The sequence below is a fragment of the Lygodium microphyllum genome, chromosome 30, assembly GCF_053477565.2.
Source record: "Lygodium microphyllum isolate KBCC chromosome 30, Lygodium_microphyllum_v1.1.10, whole genome shotgun sequence".
NCBI classification, from domain to species: Eukaryota; Viridiplantae; Streptophyta; class Polypodiopsida; order Schizaeales; family Lygodiaceae; genus Lygodium; species Lygodium microphyllum.
This window is the reverse complement of record NC_141164.1, coordinates 29,368,740-29,387,739: the sequence shown is the minus strand read 5'-3', so window position 1 is coordinate 29,387,739 and position 19,000 is coordinate 29,368,740. Positions and strand designations below refer to the sequence as shown.

Sequence of the window (19,000 nt, the reverse complement as noted above, 5' to 3'; positions counted from 1 at the left end):
TAGCAAAAAAGAGAGGCCCATGAAGAAATTATAGATATTATAAAAAAAAGGATAGTTTGTGGGTGAATCAACTCACGTTATGATACAAAGTGAAGAAGAAATGGGTTTACAAGGCATACAATTGGTCTTTGAAGATGATATAGATGCAGAGGCTGCTAGTGAAGAAGCAAAAGAGCTTTTTATAGAAGATGTTGCAAAGAAGAGTGACATGCAGTAAAAATACAAAAGACGTTCAGCCTATGTACTATACAGAGGATAAAGTGGCTTCAAGGGTGATATCCACCAGTCGTTATTCCAAGAACCATTGGGCCCATGCTACCACAAAGACTATAATGAAGACTAGAGAGCTAGAAACTCCATGTGTTGCATTGATAGACCATGGTTCAGATATAAATGTCATGGTAAGGAGTATTTATAGAATGGAAGACTAGAGAGCTAGAAACTCCATGTGTTGCATTGATAGACCATGGTTCAAATATCAATGTCATGGTAAGGAGTATTTATAGAATGGAAGACTAGAGAGCTAGAAACAGCTAGGGAAGAGACTAGAAAATATTTTCCTTTTGCAAATAAAGTGTGGCTAATTATATTACTTCAGAAAAAACCTTGAATACAAAGAAGTGTTCATGCTCAACAAACTAGCTGGAGCTGATGCAGAGTCGCAAATATATCAAGTATACAAGCCTCTTAGGGTGGTCTAGGGGGGATGTGAACAAGAAGCCATGGAGGGGGGGTGTATTGCCATCTGGGGCTGCCTGCCTGCATCACGAAAAACAAGTCATGGCCACCCCAAGTGCGCCTAAAATGAAAACGGAGCTCTTGACAAGCTCAAGACTTGCCCTGCACTTAGTCCCATTGACCGTGAAGGGAGTGGATGATGGAGATCCAGAGCTCTACTCAAGTTGCCTATATAGAAAGTCTCTCCCCGCCAAAAAACTCCTGGCACCGCGCCTTCCAGATATGCCATCCAGTGAGGCTCCCTACAATCTCCCATACCTCAGAGCGATCTGCTGTGGACTCTAGTATCTGGCGGATGGGTGGGGCCTCCAAGTCGACCATTGCGCACGACCCAACCTCAATAAGAAATATCATGTCCTGCATCCCAGCCTCATACAGTAGGTGACGGCCCTAGCTGACTACCTGCCAGCAGATTGCTCCCCATAAGATACATCCAAGGCTGGGTGCTATATGATGGGGGATGGGGCATGCTCCTCTCCACACAAGCTAAGCCACCTCACACAACCAAAGGCAGTGCTTTGGAGTTTCCAAAAACTGTTGTATACAGCGTTTACACCCTCCATCCTTCTACATCTGGGCTAACTAGTTCCCCACCGCCAGGCCTCTATGTGCCACTAGCCATAAGAAATACGATACCCTCCTTGGCCTCCAGCTGTCCCATAGGTGGCGCCAGAAAGTCCATCGGAAGGCATCCGTGATGCTGTGCTCTGCCCAGTACTTGCTACGCGACGGCCCCTAGTCCATGTCCTCCTGCATCAATACGTGTCTGTTAATCCTAGCTGTGTACTCCAGGAACCTTGGTGGCTTCTTGGCGACCGCAGTAGCTGGCCATAGCCACTCTCTTGGATCCCACTCCAACTCATCAAGTGGCCTGCCCTCCCAAATCCAGAGGCACCACTCTCGAAGCTCCTCCAAGAAAGCATAGGGGTCCAGCCGCCATGTCTTCCCCTAAAGGCCAACCACCCAAATCCTCCTCCACGAAAGGACAGCTATCCCCTCATCTTGAGGCCCTCTATCAAGGGCCAAACATCCCCACTCCTATACAGTGAAGAAGGTCCCATGTGGGGCACCACCCACTCTACTTGCCACCTGTAGGGGGGATACTTGTCGGTGAAAACTTAGCGGCCCATACCTCCCTGAGCTCTCAAGCTCTTGTTTCGGGGGGCCAAGCCACTCCTCACGCATTGCTGCATCAATCTCCCTTCTCCTCGGCTCAACTTCTCTCTGGCAACCTAATACCCGCTGCAACACCTCCTCATCCACCATCTTGTATACCTCTTGCCACATCCTGATAGTGCGAGTCGCCGGCCTCGCAACCAGCCCACTAGATGTGGGGGCATTCTCCAATCTGTACCCCCTCCTGATCTGTGACTTGGGGGTTTCAAATCACTGGCTATTGGTCAATCTCCTCCTGGCAGCCTGGGGGGCTCTGAACTAGGGCCTTACAGAGGCCCTGCGTAGAAAGGGGGATTTGGGGGGTGTGATCTGGGCCGTTGTGAAGATTCATCTCAAGGACGGTCTCCAATCACCGCCTAGCCTCGGTTTACACTCCTGGAGACCCTCCTGCAATAAGATCTTCTAGGTCTGCCCTGCTGGTGTGAGACCACGGACTACGAGCTTGCACAAAAGGGCCTGACTTTGATACTATGGGTCTATGATCCCAAGCCCTCCCTCTGACCAATGCCGGATGATGGTCACCCGTGCCACCTTGGCCCAAGAGTCCCTGGAGCTGTCTAACCCGCCAGCCCAGAGGAAATTCCGCACTGGGCAGCGAAGCTAAACTACACAGGATGAGGAGAAGCACCAACACGAGGCGATGTACCAGGCCATCTCTAGGAGGACCTGGTTAGCCAACAGGGCTCGGCCAGCTAGGGAAAGGCGAGCAGTAGTCCAGTAGGTCAGCTTCCTTTGAATCAAGTCGAGGACTGGAAAAAACTGTTGGGCAGGAGTGATGTCGAGTCCCACCTCGAACCCTAGGTAACAAACGGTCTGCCCTCTGCACACCCATCTAAATCCCAAGTGGATGCCCCACTCCATGCTAGAGTCCGAGTCTGTAAGGAAACCAACCGACTTTCGCTAGTTGATTTTCGCTCCCGCTGCAGTACAGAACACCTCGAGAGCTAGTCTCACTCTCTTCAACATCAACTCATCGTCCTCTATGTAAAGTGTTGTATCATCTGCATACTCTGAGTCTAACAGCCTCGTCTGCTCTCTCACCGGAAGTCGAAGGCCGCGTAACCCACTCACCTATGATCTGAGGAAGTGAGACATCGCCTCTGCAAAGAGTAGAAACAAATACACGGCCAATGCGCAGCCCTGCTGTACCGACCTCTCCAACCGAAAGTCCTCCCCTCGCCTGCCACCTATGAAAACCCTGCTGGTAGCCGATCTGTAAAGTGCAGAGACCCCACAAATCCATGCCTGGGGGAAGCCCAACCTCACCATGGTGCCGTCCAAGAAGTTGCAGTCCACCCTGTCATAGGCATTCTTGAAGTCCAGAAGTAGTACATCCAATCTCTGACCATTGTGCTGGGCCCACTCTATCACCTCAAAGAAGGTAAAGACATTATCTAGGATGCTCCTATCCTGGACAAAGCCTGTCTATGTGTCATGAATGATGTCTGGAAGCACAAGTCGGAGTCGCCTACCAATCATCTTTGCTAGTGCCTTATAGGCTATTGACAACAGGGTGATCGGTCTCCACTGGGATAGCTCCAACCGGTCTCCCCCTTTGGGAGGGAGACTGATAAGACATGCCGATAGGCTCCCTGACATCCGTCCTAAGCTGAAAATCTCCTAGAAAGCCCGCAATAAGGAGTCCTTTACAACCTCCTAGTAGGTGGTGAATAAGGCCTTAGAGAGGCCATCCTCTCCCGAGCATTTTGGCCCATCCTGTGTGTGGAAAGCCTCCTCTAATTCCTTCTCTGTGAAGGGGTCTAGGAGGGAGCGTCCCATCTACTCTATGATGAGGGACGGGATGTGATCCCAGACCTGTTGTTTGCATCATTGTCCTCTGGTTGAGTCTGTCTCCAACTGGAAAAGGCGTTTGTAGTAGTCGGTGGCAGTCTCCATCACCTCGTCTAGGCTAGAGCGAATCCTCCCATACTAATCCTGAAGGCTACGTATCTACTCTCCTAAGGTGTGGGGCTGATGTGCCTGGAAAAACTCCTTGCACATTGTGTCTCCCTTCCACGCCTAGAAGGTTGCTGAGGTGCAGAATGAGAACTCCGAGCGCTTGTCCTTTGAGCTAGTGATGGCTGCTCATGCATGCACCTCCTGTGCGTGGAGGATGGGTAACCTTGGTGCCTCCTGTAGTAATCTCTGCGTGGCTGCTAGGTCCCACCGGAGTGCTATCTCCTCCTTCTAGCTCTGTTGCCTAGCCTTTGGGACTGCCTCCTAGCAAATATTGCTCGACTCGGCTAGGACATCTGCCACCTCCTCTGCGATTCGCCGGTCCCTGATGCCCCACTCCCTAGTCCAAATCTGCTCAATCTGACTCTTCAACTCCTTCCTATAGATCAGAGCGGGCGAGACAGGCAGGAAAAGGTAGGTCGGGCGCAGGCAGGTTGGATGTAGGTGGAGCGGGCGGAGCGGCAGGTCGGGCGCAAGGGGGCTGCGGCCAGGAGCAGGCGAGGACGGCCCAATTGGCGCAATGGTACCGGGGAGGGGGGGCAACGGTCGCGATGCGACGGCAGGGAGCTTTGATTAGACTAGAAAATATTGAAGTTGCAGTGCAAAGATTGAATGAGGCAAGAATGAAGAATAAAGAGATATTTGACAAGAGACGCACGTTGAGACCCAGAGCTATTGAAGAGGGTGATTGGGTATTGGTATATGACAGTAGTTTAGATAAACTGCACAAAAAACTCAAGAAGGTATCCAAGAGGTAATTTGAACCATACAATATACCTTGTGTAAACTAGATAGGATAAGCTTAGGATTCCAATCGCAGGTAAAAAAATCAAGATATTCAAGAGAAGAGAATCAAAAGAATATGAAGGAGCCAAAACTTGAAGATGAAAAGGTAGAGCAGGATATTGAAGAAGAAAATTATTCACAGCTTATGGGAGATGATGAAGACCTCGAACCTATAGAAGACTAAGTGGCACATGCCAAAGGATGTGCAGGTTTAAAGGGGGTAGATATCAAGATACTACATGTCTAAAGTGTGAAAACAAACAAGTTCTTCAATGTTACAAGATTTCCATGTGTGCCTGTGGAATGAGTTATTCAGTGATCTATGTGACCTATCAAGAGTAAGTCTGTGAATGACACAATGTGAAGTACCAATTACTATGACAGATATGTAAGTGACGAAAATTAAATCGTCAGAGACCATTACCAATGTACCAAGACTTATTTTGAGTGATACAAGTCTCCCAAGCCAAAAAATATCAAAAAGTGAAGCATTTACAAAAAAAAAACGGTATTTTCAACTATTTTGAAGGGATCTTTGCAATTCTACCCATGTTGGCTTATTGATCATGTCTATTCACTTAGATTTTAGTATCCCGATGACCCTATTCTAAGTTTTATATGAAAGTTATGGTCGAAACAAGTTTTGTAGCCAAGCACCCAAAAAACGAATATAGAAAAAACAAATAGCAAGAGTTTAGAAGGCAAAATGCATACAAAGCAACAGTAAAAAGCAAGCCATAACTATTGTAAATGGTTATATATAGAGATTTGAGCCATTGTTACAAACTTGGGTGAATAAACAAGTGATCTATTGTTGTGATTAATAGGAGTGAAGTTAAAAATAAGTGATTCTACCTCTTTACATGTGCATTAGCCCAAAAAGGCATGTTTACAAGAGGTTATTATTGGAACACTACCTATAAGAAGTTATTTTGGAATAGATCTGGAGATTTCTTTACCTATTGCTGTAGGTGAGAACTAAAAGTTTTCCTCTATACTTGTTATTGTAATTTCTTTTGGATTGTAAGAGTGGTATTGAGCTATCATCTCAAAGAGAGTTTGCCTAAGCTATCATCTTAGGCGCAGTGTATTCAGCTTGAATGGATTTATTGACATTGTAGGGAAGAGTTATACAGTTTCTTGTTGGGTTTATTTGTTTCTTGTATTCTATAGTGTATTCAAGGGTTCTTGTTCCAATATTTTTTTCTTTCATCTATCATCTCTTTTCCTTGATCCCCAATGGATTTAGGCCCAGACCTTTCCAACCCTCAACACCACATGCATAGTGGGCACTCTCGGATTAATTTCCAAGTGTACTCCACTCCCCCACCCTACACACCCTACCCAACCTATCCCCCTACCCACATTATCCTTCTTACAACACTATCACTCATATTGCTACAAAGAATGCCTTCATGGATAACGAGTCTAATTCTACTACTTGGTCAAACTTCATGCAACAAGTGCTTGAATCTCGATTCTCAGTGCCTTTGGAACCTCGTCGTTGGTCTAGAGCCTATGGTGGACCCTCAATCAGTACCATGCTCTGGGGGCTTGTTTCAACCCATACAATGCCTTCTTCAGTTTACACACTTTGTTCTCAGAATGGGGGGCCTCAAACCCTGGTGGCTGAGCCACGTACACCTCCTCCTTGAGGTCACCATTTAAAAACGCTGACTTAACATCCATTTGGTACACTGGCCACTTCTCATGGGCAGCCACTGCAAGTACCGTGCGAATAGTGGTCATTCTGGCAGTTGGGGCAAATGACTCTTAAAAATCAAACCCTTCAACTTGTGAAAATCCTTGGGCAACCAGTCTAGCTTTGTACTTTTCTAAGGTACCATCAGCCTTGTACTTTACCTTCCAGATCCACTTGGTGCCAATAACCTTCCGCTTTGCTGGTCGATCCACTAGCTCCCAAGTATCATTCTTCATTATGCTGTCATACTCCGCCTGCATAGCAGCCTTCCATGATGGATCTGCAAGTGCTTCTTCTAAGTCAGTTGGCTCCTTTACTTCTCTCATAATCTCAACCATCAAGGCCATATTGACTATGTGAGCAGAAGCCCTCCTTTGCTCCTCTATTCTCTGAGACCTCCTTGGTCCGTCTGCCTTCTCCTCAACACATGCAGGCATAGGATTATTGTGGTCATAGAGCTGCTTCACCCAGCGCGGCAATGGCTTTTCCGGTGGGGTGATGTCAGGTTGGTGAACTTTCTCTTCATCATCTGAAGATGATGCTTCCTCCTCCTTAAGGATAGGGATAGCTCTCGGGACAGGTTCATAGTGGACTACTTCTTCGCTTGATGATAAAGTGGAAGAACTTGCCTTCTCCTCCTCCACTGTATGCGGCTCTTCCTTGAACACCACATCACGGCTTACGATGATCTTCTTTGCCTCTTGGTCATATAATTTGTAAGCCTTCTGCTCATCACTATAACCCAAGAAGATACATTTTCTGCTTTTTGGTTGTAACTTGTTTCTCTTCTCATCTGGAACATGTGCATAACATTCACATCCAAAAATTCTGAAATGTGAGACAGATGGTTTCTTACCAGTGTAAGCCTCATGAGGTGTTTTTCCCTTGAGAGCCTTTGTATAGCTCCGATTTAGAATGTAGACTGCAGTATTAACAGCTTCAGCCCAAAAATGGTTAGGCAATCCCTTGCCCTTTAGCATGCACCTTGCCATCTCCACAATGGTGCGATTCTTGCGTTCCACAACACCGTTCTGCTGAGGTGTGTGAGGCGTCGTCAATTGACGCTTGATCCCTTTGCTCTTGCAAAAGCCTTCAAACTCCTTTGAGTTGAACTCACCACTACCATCTGTTCTAAATTTCTTCACACTTTTCCCTGTTTCATTCTCAACAAGTATTAGCCATTCTTTAAACTTACCAAAAGCTTGAGCCTTATCACGAAGGAAGTACACCCACATCTTCCTACTGTAGTCGTCGACAATCAACATAAAATAAGAAGATCCCCCCAAGGCCTGTGTAGGCATCTTACCACACAAGTCAGCATGCACCAACTCTAGAGGAGCCTGTGCTCTATTCTTGCTTTCTTGTGGAAATATACCTTGCTTTTGCATCTCCTTCAATACTGCAAATCCGATGTGTCCAAACCTTTCATGCCAAAGCTTACTTGTGCCCACTCCAGCGGCGGCTGTAAGAGCACTTAGCTCATACAGGTTGTTCCTTCTTTCTCCTTTGCCAACAATTGTGCCAGCACTATTAATAATTTCTGCACCTGTCTTCTTGAACCTCACTTCATGACCAAGATCAGTTATGGCAGCAACTGATAAGAGATTTCTCCTGATTTCGGAAACATACAACACATTTGAAAGCTTTTTGACTTTACCATTTGTAGCAACAAAAGAAATAGTACCTGTGCCCGCAGCAGGGCATTTAGCATCATTTCCAACCGTCACAGTGATGGATTCTTGTAGAGGCTGCATAGAACTGTATAGACCTTTCTTGTTGGTCATGTGACGGGAGGCCCCACTATCCAACACCCATGAGTCAGTGGTAGATTATTCTTGCGCCGAGGAGCACACTTCCTCAATGGTCGCCATGAATAATTCCAACTCTACTTCAGCTGTATTGGCTGTCTCTTTCCCTTTACTTTTAAGGGTACCATTTTTTTTATTTGCCTTCTTGACACGACAATCTGCAATTGCATGTCCTTTCTTCTTGCAATAGAAGCACTCTCCTTGAAACTTCTTCTTGCCGCCCTTCTTCTTTTTGTCACCATCATTTTTGGTGGAGGAAACACCTTTGCCTTTTGCATTGGCAGAGAATGCAGCATCTCCATTGTTGCTTCCTTCTCGGGCTTTCAGCCTCAACTCCTCCTCCATTAATAATGCACAAAACTCCTCAAAAGTCAAAGCTTGAGGTCTCACCTAAGTATTAAGGGCAGTTACTAGTCCATCAAACTTTTGTGGACAAATCCGAAGACACCTTCGAGCTAGCTCTTCGCTAGTCTTTTGTATCCCAGCACCAGCCATCTCGCGCAGATTCTTAATCCGAGTGATGAATGCTTCAACCATCTCTCCTTCAGCAAACTTCTCCGCTGCTAGTTGATTCTCCAAGTTTTGAATCCTTGTTTGGTTTCGTGTTTCATACTGACTCCTTAGTACATTCCAAGCCTCTGACGCTTTGGTTGTATGCTGAATCAAAGTCAAAACACTGTCAGAACAGCTTGTAACTAAGGCACACAATAAATCTGCATTCCTTCGTTTCCAAGCTCGTAGAAGATCTGCATTCGGAGGAATCATCACACTAGGATTTGATGGGTCGGGGGTAGGCTGTGGTTCTGCGTCAGTCCCCAGCACAATCTCCAGAAGCTCATAAGAATCAAGGATAGTTGTAATTTTGAACTTCCACAAGGTGTAGTTTGTACCATCTAACTTGCCTTCGCTGAAGGTTGGTGGACGAATCCTCAGTGTTTGAATAGCCGGTACAGCAGCACCGCTTCCTGATGCGCCAGAACCGCTTCCCGGAGTCGACATCGTTTCTCTTTGCTGTTGAAGCCTTTGCCTCTTGCACGCTCTCCGATCTCTAGAGCCCCTTGGGCTCTGATACCATGTAAAATATTACACGGCGCAGCGAACAGAATCTGAGAAAGAGATAGAGAGTACACAACAGATAAGAGGAGAATCAGTAAATTCTTTAACTCCAAACAACTGATACAAAGATGGCTCTGTCCACCCGTGCACTTCCACTGTGTGAAGCTTAGATGCGATCTAGACAGAAGATAGGTAAAGAGCTTAAGGCTAGCTGGAACAACAACTCTGACTGGGTGAAAGATGAGTATGAGATGGCTGCGAAGGGGTTTAGCTTTTATAGCCCGCATCCGAATTGGAAGGCTACTTCACACAGATTCTTCTTTGGCAGATGCTACCCGCTACCGTTAGTTGATTGGATCATTGATTTGGCTCCTCCACACACAGGTCAATCTGTTTTGCTATAGGTCTTTTGGTTGGGTTCATGAGTGCACCTCAACAGGTGCATTGGCAAGCTGCTAAGAGGATACTACGGTATCTGAGGGGGACCTCCGACTTAGGGATTTCCTATCCAGTAGGTACGGGTGCTACTGATCTTGTTCTTGCCGATTGGAATGATTCAGATTGGGCTCGTAATGTGGAACAAAGGCGGTCTACTACAGGTTATTGTTTTACCTTGGGTGTTGGTGCTATCTCTTAGAGTAGCAAGAAGTAGCCCACAATAGCCCTATCTTCGACTGAGGCAGAGTATCAGGGTGCATCTTCTACCACATGTGAGACTGTGTGGCTTCGGCGGTTGTTGGAGGAGCTTGACTGTCCCTAGACTCGTCCTACTATTTTGCGGTGTGACAATGAGAGTTGCATTGTCTCGGCAAGGCATCCTGTTTTCCATGCCCAAACGAAGCACATAGAGATCCAATACCACTTCATCAGGGAGACGCTTCTGAATGCGACTATAGATGTGGAGTACTGCAAGACAAAGGACAATCTTGCAGATTTGCTTACAAAGACGCTTCCCCAAGCTCTTCTTCGGAGACATGCCAGATCCCATAGCCTTATGTCCTGTCCAAGATCTAAGAGAGGGTGTTAGAGATTGTCGCCCCCTAGACAGGCATTTTTCTCAATTAGGCTATGTACATGTGTATTTTTCAGCCAGGCAGTCATTCGAGAGTGTTACAGTGTGCGGAGCAGGCTGAGGTCAGAGCACCAGACACACAGGTGCCATGTCAGCAGCCACGCCATCACTGCCAACAGATGCCATGTGGTAGATTGCAATCGGACAGGTGCAGTCGGCCAATACAGGTCGGACAGTTCTACACCAGTCGGCTGCATTTAATGCATCCGACCTAGTCATTATTTGGTATTTCTTTTTTGCTATATATAGCAGCTCTCCAACACATTGTTCCACACTTGTATCTGACAGATTTCAGCCTGCTTGATGCCAGGAGGCATATTTCACGGTGGATTCCGTGAGGTTTTACGATGGATTCCGTAAACTTTGATGACCGGGGCTCATACACAAAGTGGATTCTTTGTGCGAGAAGTTGATGGGGACGCCTATCATTTTCGGGCGTTTCATTAATTTAGTGTGTACATGGGTGATTCCATAGCGGGTGATTCCGCAAAATGCATATTAAATTAATAAACGTTTATGAGTTTAGAGTGCGCACTCGTAATAAATTAAGGTTAGGATTAATTTCTCACCAGTTGATTTATTTAAGTAGCTGAAGACTGCTAGGTATTCACTTTTGTCGGTTTAATTGTATTATTTTACTAACGATTGTGAATGCTTCAGTTGATATGTAGAGATAGCAGCAGTGGCGGAAGAAAGCATTGGAGGATAGCGAGTATTCGATTTATCATTTATATTTTGATGGGCGCATACCTTAGGCATGGCACCTATATTTTGTCATGCCTATTTATTGAGGCATTGGATATTTATTTATTATTTTGTATGCGCATGGACGCACGATTATGTTATTTGTACTTGGACATTGTATTGGGTATGCCAGACTCTTTGGGTACCGCCCGTTAGCTTTATTCCTATTTTGTGCTAAAGCAAACTCAAAAGCTAAAAGCTTGCTATTTTGTAATTTGGGCTATTATTTGAGCTTGAAGATGATTAATACATAAAATACATGCTTTGTGGAGCACTCACACAAGGCATGGAGGGAGATTGCACCCAATTGGTCTCTTGTTCATGTCGTACATGCTTTTTACCTTGAGTTTTATGCAAAAAGTAGAGTTCTTTTGTTCTTGGAGACCTTCCGGCATTCACTACGCGAGCGTACAGCATCCGATCTGCGCACCACTGTTGGTGACAAAGACTACACTCGGGACTGATGGAGATCGAGGTCCTCAAGGTGGAGACATACGTAGATATTTTCTCTGCACCCATGTATAATTCTGCATCCTTATACAGCATTCTTCACTGCAGATTTTCTACATTTTACTGTCTCTTTCTCTCTCTTCTCTCTCTGTTCACTCTTTGTCATGGTCACACTTCTGCATTGCTTCACTCTAACAAGGTTTGCCAGGAGAAATACAATGTGTATATGGCAAACACTATGACACACAACTCAAAAATGTAAAAATTGAATGAAATGTTGAATCATGCACGATGATGATACAATAGTTCCTTAGGGATCCATGTTTTTGGGATTAGTACCAAGAAGAGCAAAGTCGAGACTCAAGTCAACAACACCAATTAAGTTTTACAAAAAGATTAGCATGATCGGGTTTTTGAAGAGATTGTGTACATGACCATGCCCTACAATAAGACTTTGCAGTCCTGGGTCACAACAAGAAAGACATGGGGTCTAGAATGAATGACCCTCAACTGACTTGTCAAACATTGTCAATTGTTGAATCCTCCACTTAAAAAAATAGCATGTGCTCCATTGGTTTCATCCTCAATACTATCAAAATCTTTAGGTGTGTTCATAACAGTCATCAATATTCGTCCTTCTAACTTTTGGGTCATTCTAGCCAAGCACAAAACCCTATGGTTTGCATTCGGTGGTTCACGTTCATTGTTGGGATAAAACTACACATAAGATGAAATTAAAAGCTGTCAAGCATATTAATAACAGCCTCTGCATGGATAGATGTTACAGTATTAGTTAAGATCATGACATGGTCGCATAATTCTAATGTTGCACAAAACCTCCTGATATTGTTGATGGAAGATATCTTCATTTTGGATTTACAGGGAGTAAGGAACATCTTCCCTTCTCAGACTGCAATCATGAAAAACATTTGATGTGATGGAATGGTGATGATAAATGATGAGCTGTGTCAAGTGAGCACACACAAGAATCCACCTGTATTCCGTCCTTTGCAATCCTCTAGAAGATCTAGCTCCCATGACATAGATGGATAGCATAGCATTTTTCCATCCTGGAGTTAAGTCACTTGGAAATTTTCAAGCCTCTTCTCTTCCAAATTCCTCTATGTTAGCCAGTGTCATTTCCTGGACAGTCGGCCAGCGTACGGCAGCAGGCAGGATGCCACGTCAGCAGCGTACGGCAGCAGGCAGGATGCCATGTCAGCAGGGCTGTGCAATCGGCCAGTTTTTCTGCAGTCAGCCGGCTGACCTGGTGCTGGGAATTCCTATTTTTTCGGCTATTTATAGTCGATTTTGTGGACGCTCCAGCATTCATTATTTCAGATTCTGATCTTGAGATCTGTTGGCTGAGACAGACTATGCTCGGGCTGATGGAGATCGAGGTCATCAAGTCGGAGACATACGCAGATATTTCCTCTGCCCCCTTGTGCATTTCTGCACTCTTATACAGCATACTACACTGCAGATTTTCTGTGTTTACAGTGTCTCCTTCTCTCTCTCTTCTCTCTGTGTTCACTCTCTCTCAGTCTTCATCCTACACTTCCGCATCGCTGCACTCTGACACTCTATGCATCAAAGGCTTCGTTGTGTCACTTAATAAATATCAGAACCTTCACGATTTCCTGAGAACTCGGACTTGCTAGTAGAACACATTGACAACAAAACTAGCTAAGACTTTACAATATATACAAGAGTTCTTTTGTTAACTAGCAAAAAAGTGTAACAACGATATTGCACAGTTATCAAATGGTATCGCTTTGTGCCAAAGGATTACAATGCTCCTAGAAGCCACGGAACATCTCGTAATAAGCATTGATTTGCCTTCAGACTTCTGCTCCACACACACACACACATACACACAAAACTAGCAAACAAAAACAAAAACAACTGCATAATCTCGTGTTTGTACAGAAGAAGATTTTGAATTGTAATTGCACTGGAAAGCAGAGATGGACAGAAAAACGAGCTTACACTGATCATCTGACCAAGGTTACCATCCTGTGCGGGCGAGTTCGGGAGCTGGATGGCACTTTTGCTGGATTCATTGTCTGTGACGAAGTTAAAGAGGCCCTTGCTGCTACTGCTGGAATCGTCTGCTGATGCCGCGCATGCAAGCCTTAGAGGATATCTAGCGGTGTAAGCACGACCTTTGAAGCAGGAAATCGGTGCCAGAATGGAAGATGGCGTGAAGCTGCTCATTAATGCAGCCATGGCAGCCTTCTTGTTGCAGCAGCACGACTGAGATTGAAAGAAATGGAGTGTGAAAGATTGATCGGAGAGAGCTGGCCACTTGCTTTTGGATAACACTATTCTTTTTACCACCCATCCAAAGCATCCGCGTTCAGTCAACAGTGTTCGCGAAAAACCAATGTTTTATCTAAAATGAATTGTAGGAGTTTATTTATAAACCTTCAAATTTTAAGAGAAGTTTAAGAACCTTATATTTATAGTCATATTTATATCTATATTATAATTTATTTTTATATTATATATAATTTACATTATAAGTTCGATGATCTTCAAACCTCCTGAGTGATTGCAAACCTGTAAAAGGTCTCTAGATCAAATTTGAATTTCAAATCCCTCTTTTTCCTTCCTAAATAAACATACACACACGCTCTCTCTCTCTTTCCCTCTTTTCCCCTCCTAAATACACATACACACTCTCTCTCTCAAGTTGCAAGCGAATGGACTTTGAGCCAACATTTGTGTGTGTGTGGGGGGGGGGGGGGGGGGGGGCGTGGCCGAGGGCACTGTAAGGTTGCACACATCCCCCCCGCCCCCGCCCCGTCTCTCTCTCTCTCTCTCTCTCTCTCTCTCTCTCTCTCTCTCTCTCTCTCTCAAGATGCATGGGTTGGCTATAGGCATGGGCACATGGATGGTGCACAAAGCAACTAGTGCATTGGTCTAGAGGAGCAACAAGTAGTTGTGAGCCAACAACAATGGTAGGACGACCAACCATAGTGGCAAGCTGCATTGGTTGGCAAAAGGCTGATGTGGAGCGATCATAGTGGCAAAACAAGCAGTGATTATAAGTCAAATAGGAGGCATGCATGCTAATGGGCTCACAGGCGAGGAGACTGACAATAGAGCAACAACAATCAAAGATAGGCATGGGGGTGAGCAAGCGGAAGATGGGCAAACATGAAGGCAATTGCACTCTCTATGACTAGCGAGCGCAGGGCAAAACCTGTGGTTGGAGTAGCAGAAGTAGTTGCGGCAACTACAACAAGTGGTCGAAGGAAGCAAGGTGAGGCAAGTGAGGCGGTATAGACAGATAGGCGAGGTGCTAGACGAGTAGCTAAGCAAACAAGATGGCAGACAAGTGTTAATGATAAACAAGTGGTTGATTAGCACGCACACGCACACACACACTAATTTATTATTTTAAAAATACAATTTTTAATATTAAGAGAGATAGAGAGAGATATTTAGAGAGAGAGAGAGAGAGCAAAAAAGGAGAGAGAATTTGAAAGAAATGAAGAACTTGGAGAAGGTAAAAAAGTTTAGAGAGAGAGAGAGAAGGGAGAGAGAGAGAGAGAGCGAGCAAAAGAGAAAGAGAGAGAGGGGGTACGAGAGAGGGGGAGGGGAAGGGGGAAAGAAAAATTTAGAGAGAGAGAGAGAGAGAAAGAAAGAAATTTAGAGAGAAAAAAATGGAGAGAGAGACTTCTTAAAGAGAGAGGAAAGAAGAGCACAAAGAGAGAGAGAGAGAGAGAGAGAGAGTGTGTGTGTGTGTGAATGATATGCAAAGAAGAAATAAAATTGGAGAGAGAGAGAGCGCACGCAAATAAATTGGAGAGAATTTAAGAGAAATGAAAAAATTGAAGAGGGTTAAAAAGTTTTTAGATAGATAGAGAGAGAGAGAGAGAGAGAGAGAGAGAGAAGAAGAGAAAGAAAAGGAAAAGTGGAGAGAAAGAGAGAGAGTGTGTGTGTGTGAAGAGAGAGAGTAGGGAGAGTGAATGTGTTTGAATGATAAATAGAGAAGGAAAAAATTGGAGAGAGAGAGAGAGAGAGAGAGAGAGAGAGGAGAGAGAGCATTTAAGAGAAATGAAGAAAATTGACCTTAGGGTAGAAAAGTTTGGAGAGAGAGACAGAGAGCAAAGAAATTGGAGAGAGAATTTAAGAGTAATGAAAAATTTGGAGAGAGAAAAGTTTAGAGAGAGGGGGAAGAAGAAGAAAAAGAAAAAGAAGAAAATTTAAGAAAGACAGAGAGGAAAAGAAACTTAGAGAGAGAGAGAGAGAGAGAGAGAGAATCAAAATAGAAAATGGGGAGGGAGAGAGAGAGGGGGGGATAAAAGAGAGGAAAAACTGGAAAGAGAAGAGAAAAAAAGAAAAAGAGGAGAGGGGGAGAGAAGAGCAAAGTTGCTATGCGATAGGGATTCCTCGTAACATCACTTCGCCGCCGTAGTAGCAGCAAAGCTATTGTGAAGCAACATAGTGTTTTATGCATGTGAAGCACACAAGAAACACTAGTTTTAGTTATATAAATAAAAAATAGATGTGATTTGATCCAAAAATCCCTCTAAACTTTCTAACTCAAGGTTTTTGTATGTGTTGTTAAAAACGTTTTTCATAATTAATAAAATGAGGCATTTGTGATTATTACATGCAACATACAGCAACATCTGAGCTTGAAAGTGGAAGCAATACATCTACTATTACTAGGAGTATTAATTATATTACCACCACCATTTGAACTAATGCTTAAAGTAGATTGTAGATAGATTTGGATCACTAGTCACATGTTACAATAGCCAGATCATGCAATGACACCCTCTACCTATATTGCCAAATAAATAGAGTAACCACAACTACTTATGCCAAAGGGAGGAAAAAGAAAGTATATAACTTTGCTATCCAACTTGCAGTTTCAAACTAACCTTATTTGATTGGGTTTACACAACACTATTTAGTTCATGTACCTCATCAACTACTAGTGTACTATTGTTAATTACAAGCTCATCTATCAAAGCTTCTTAGGGTGAAGAGTGATAGAAGGAGGGGTGAGTTTGAGAGTAGTGGAGGTTGCAACTTGCACATGCATTGTGTGCCAAATAATGGGATGGGTTTCAATTCAATCCATCATGATAGTGCTATGGGTAGCATGGACTTCCCCCCCATATCTGCTTGTATTGTATATATTATTTGGAGATTTGCCTTGGGAATCCCTAACGAACCAACGGCTCCCAAGCCTATGTGACATAAGGAGGATAAGTTTGATATTCGAGAAATAAAGAGGGATTTTTCTTGAAGGGTGAGTGGGGGTTATATTTAGTTTCTATCATCACACACACACACACACACACACACACACACACACACACACTCTCTCTCTCTCTCTCTCTCTCTCTCTCTCTCTCTCTCTCTCTCTCTCTCTCTCTCTCTCTCTCTCTCTCTCTCTCTCTCTCTCTCTCTCTCTCTCTCTCTCTCTCACATATAAAACAAGATGATATTTCAATGGTTGAACAAGTATATGATGTATACATACTGTAAAAACATTCACAAATGTGCACACACTACAAAAAAGAGTTTTTTAAAAAATTGAATATATGGGATGAGATAATAATTTTAACATCTAAACATGTTTATACAATGTATACATGCTCTAACACCACACACAAATGTAGATAGACTATAAAAACATGTGAATATACATGAACACATACACATGTATACATACACACATATGTACATGTATGCATCTATGTATACATGCATAGATGCTCACACACATGTAAACATATATGAGAGAAAAAATGGAGAGAGAGAGAGAGAGAGAGAGAGAGAGAGAGAGAGAGAGAGAGAGAGAGAGTAGAGTAGATAGAATGTATACACACTTATAAAACACACACTTGCATATGTGCACACATGCACATATATAGATACACACATCCATACACAAATATATACATGTACATATATATGTAATCTATACACACACATGCATACACACATATATACACATGCATATATATTCAACACATGAAGTGAAGAAATATGAGAGATGAGAGGAAAAAAAAGGATGCAAAGAAAGTGAAAATGTGAGAGCGAGAGAAAGCACACACATTTATGAGACCACACAAATAGACACACATGTAAACACATATATACCTATGTACACACATATATATATATACATATATGCATGTGCGCGCACTCGCACATATACAAAGTATAGAAAAAACAAGATGAAAAAAAAATGTGTGTGTGAGTGTGTAGATAGACACATGCATATACATATGAGAGAGAGAGAGAGAGAGAGAGAGAGAGAGAGAGAGAGAGAGAGAGAGAGAGAGAGAGAGAGAGAGAGAGAGAGAGAGAGAGAGAGAGAGAGAGAGAGAGAGAGAGAGAGAGGAGAATACACATACTTATAAGACTACACAAATATTCACACATGTATAAAACACATGCACACTTATGAGATGAAGAAAGACGAGAGACAAGAGAAAGAAATCAAATAAAAATGATGAGTGTGAGAGAGAGGACACATATTTATGAGACCACACAAGACACACCTATTAAACACATACATATATGTGTATGTATGTATGTACACACATACACATACATACATAAAGAGAGAGAGCATAGAAAAAACAAGAAGAGGAGGAAAGGAAAAAAATGTGTGTGCATACGTGTGTACCATTCATTCATACAAACACACACGTGTACACACACACACACACGAATGTTCGTGTTGCCAAAGATTTCAAAGTTTACATTGTGCTCCTTATGTCAACCTCCCATGAATCCTCTTGCCACATGAAACATGCTTTTACATCTTGATGCAAAGTATTGGGGGAACATCGGTGTGAATCTAGGTGTAGAGTGAGTATCAACTAAGGGGTGAGTAATATTCGGCGGACTAGCTTGACATTGATGAGTGCATAGTTGGTGTATGACTTTTTGAGAAAACACCTAATGAGACATGAAAGGAGTTGAAACCAAAGGGACATTGCACCCTATAAAGCTCAAGCCTTACGACGGCTATAAGCCTTACGACGGCTATTAATCTTAATAGTGATCAAGACTTTGGCCTAGTCTTGAATGGGCATGTATCTACTATGGCTAGAGAAAATATTGAGGGATTGAGTACCTACTATAGCTAGAGAAAACATTGGGAGATTAAGGACAATATAAAGATCCCTAACTTACAAAACTTTGGCGAGGAAGTGTGGTTAAATGTTAATGTATGCAAGTTAATTAATAGTTTAGGCACACATGATCCCTTTGACCACAATGAGACTCTAGGTTCGAGAAATTTGTTTGAGATTGTTCATGGATATTTAGAAGCATGTTAAAATATTTCATTAGTGAGAAATACTTGATTAGAGTGAGTCCAATGCCAACAAATTTGAATACTTCAATGTGCTCAAGTGCAAAAAAGACCACATTAAACACTAAAGAAGTGTCATCATCCTTGGTTACTAGCGTGGAACAAGTTGAAAGTGAACAATCAACAATATGCATTCTAGATTGACAAGACACCAAGAA

The 19,000-nt window shown here is 43.5% G+C and overlaps 1 protein-coding gene across 1 annotated transcript in view; it reads right to left on the bottom strand.

Annotated features, from left to right (window-relative positions):
• LOC148009663 (alpha/beta-Hydrolases superfamily protein) overlaps positions 1 to 13,840 on the bottom strand; it is a 45,560-nt gene extending 31,720 nt beyond the window's left edge. Inside the window, exon 1 of the mRNA XM_087672402.1 lies at positions 13,478 to 13,840. Within this exon, the coding sequence (XP_087528528.1) occupies positions 13,478 to 13,717 (240 nt within the window). The 5' untranslated portion in view covers positions 13,718 to 13,840. The remainder of the gene's footprint in view (positions 1 to 13,477) is intronic.
• Between the last annotated feature and the right edge of the window lie 5,160 nt (positions 13,841 to 19,000).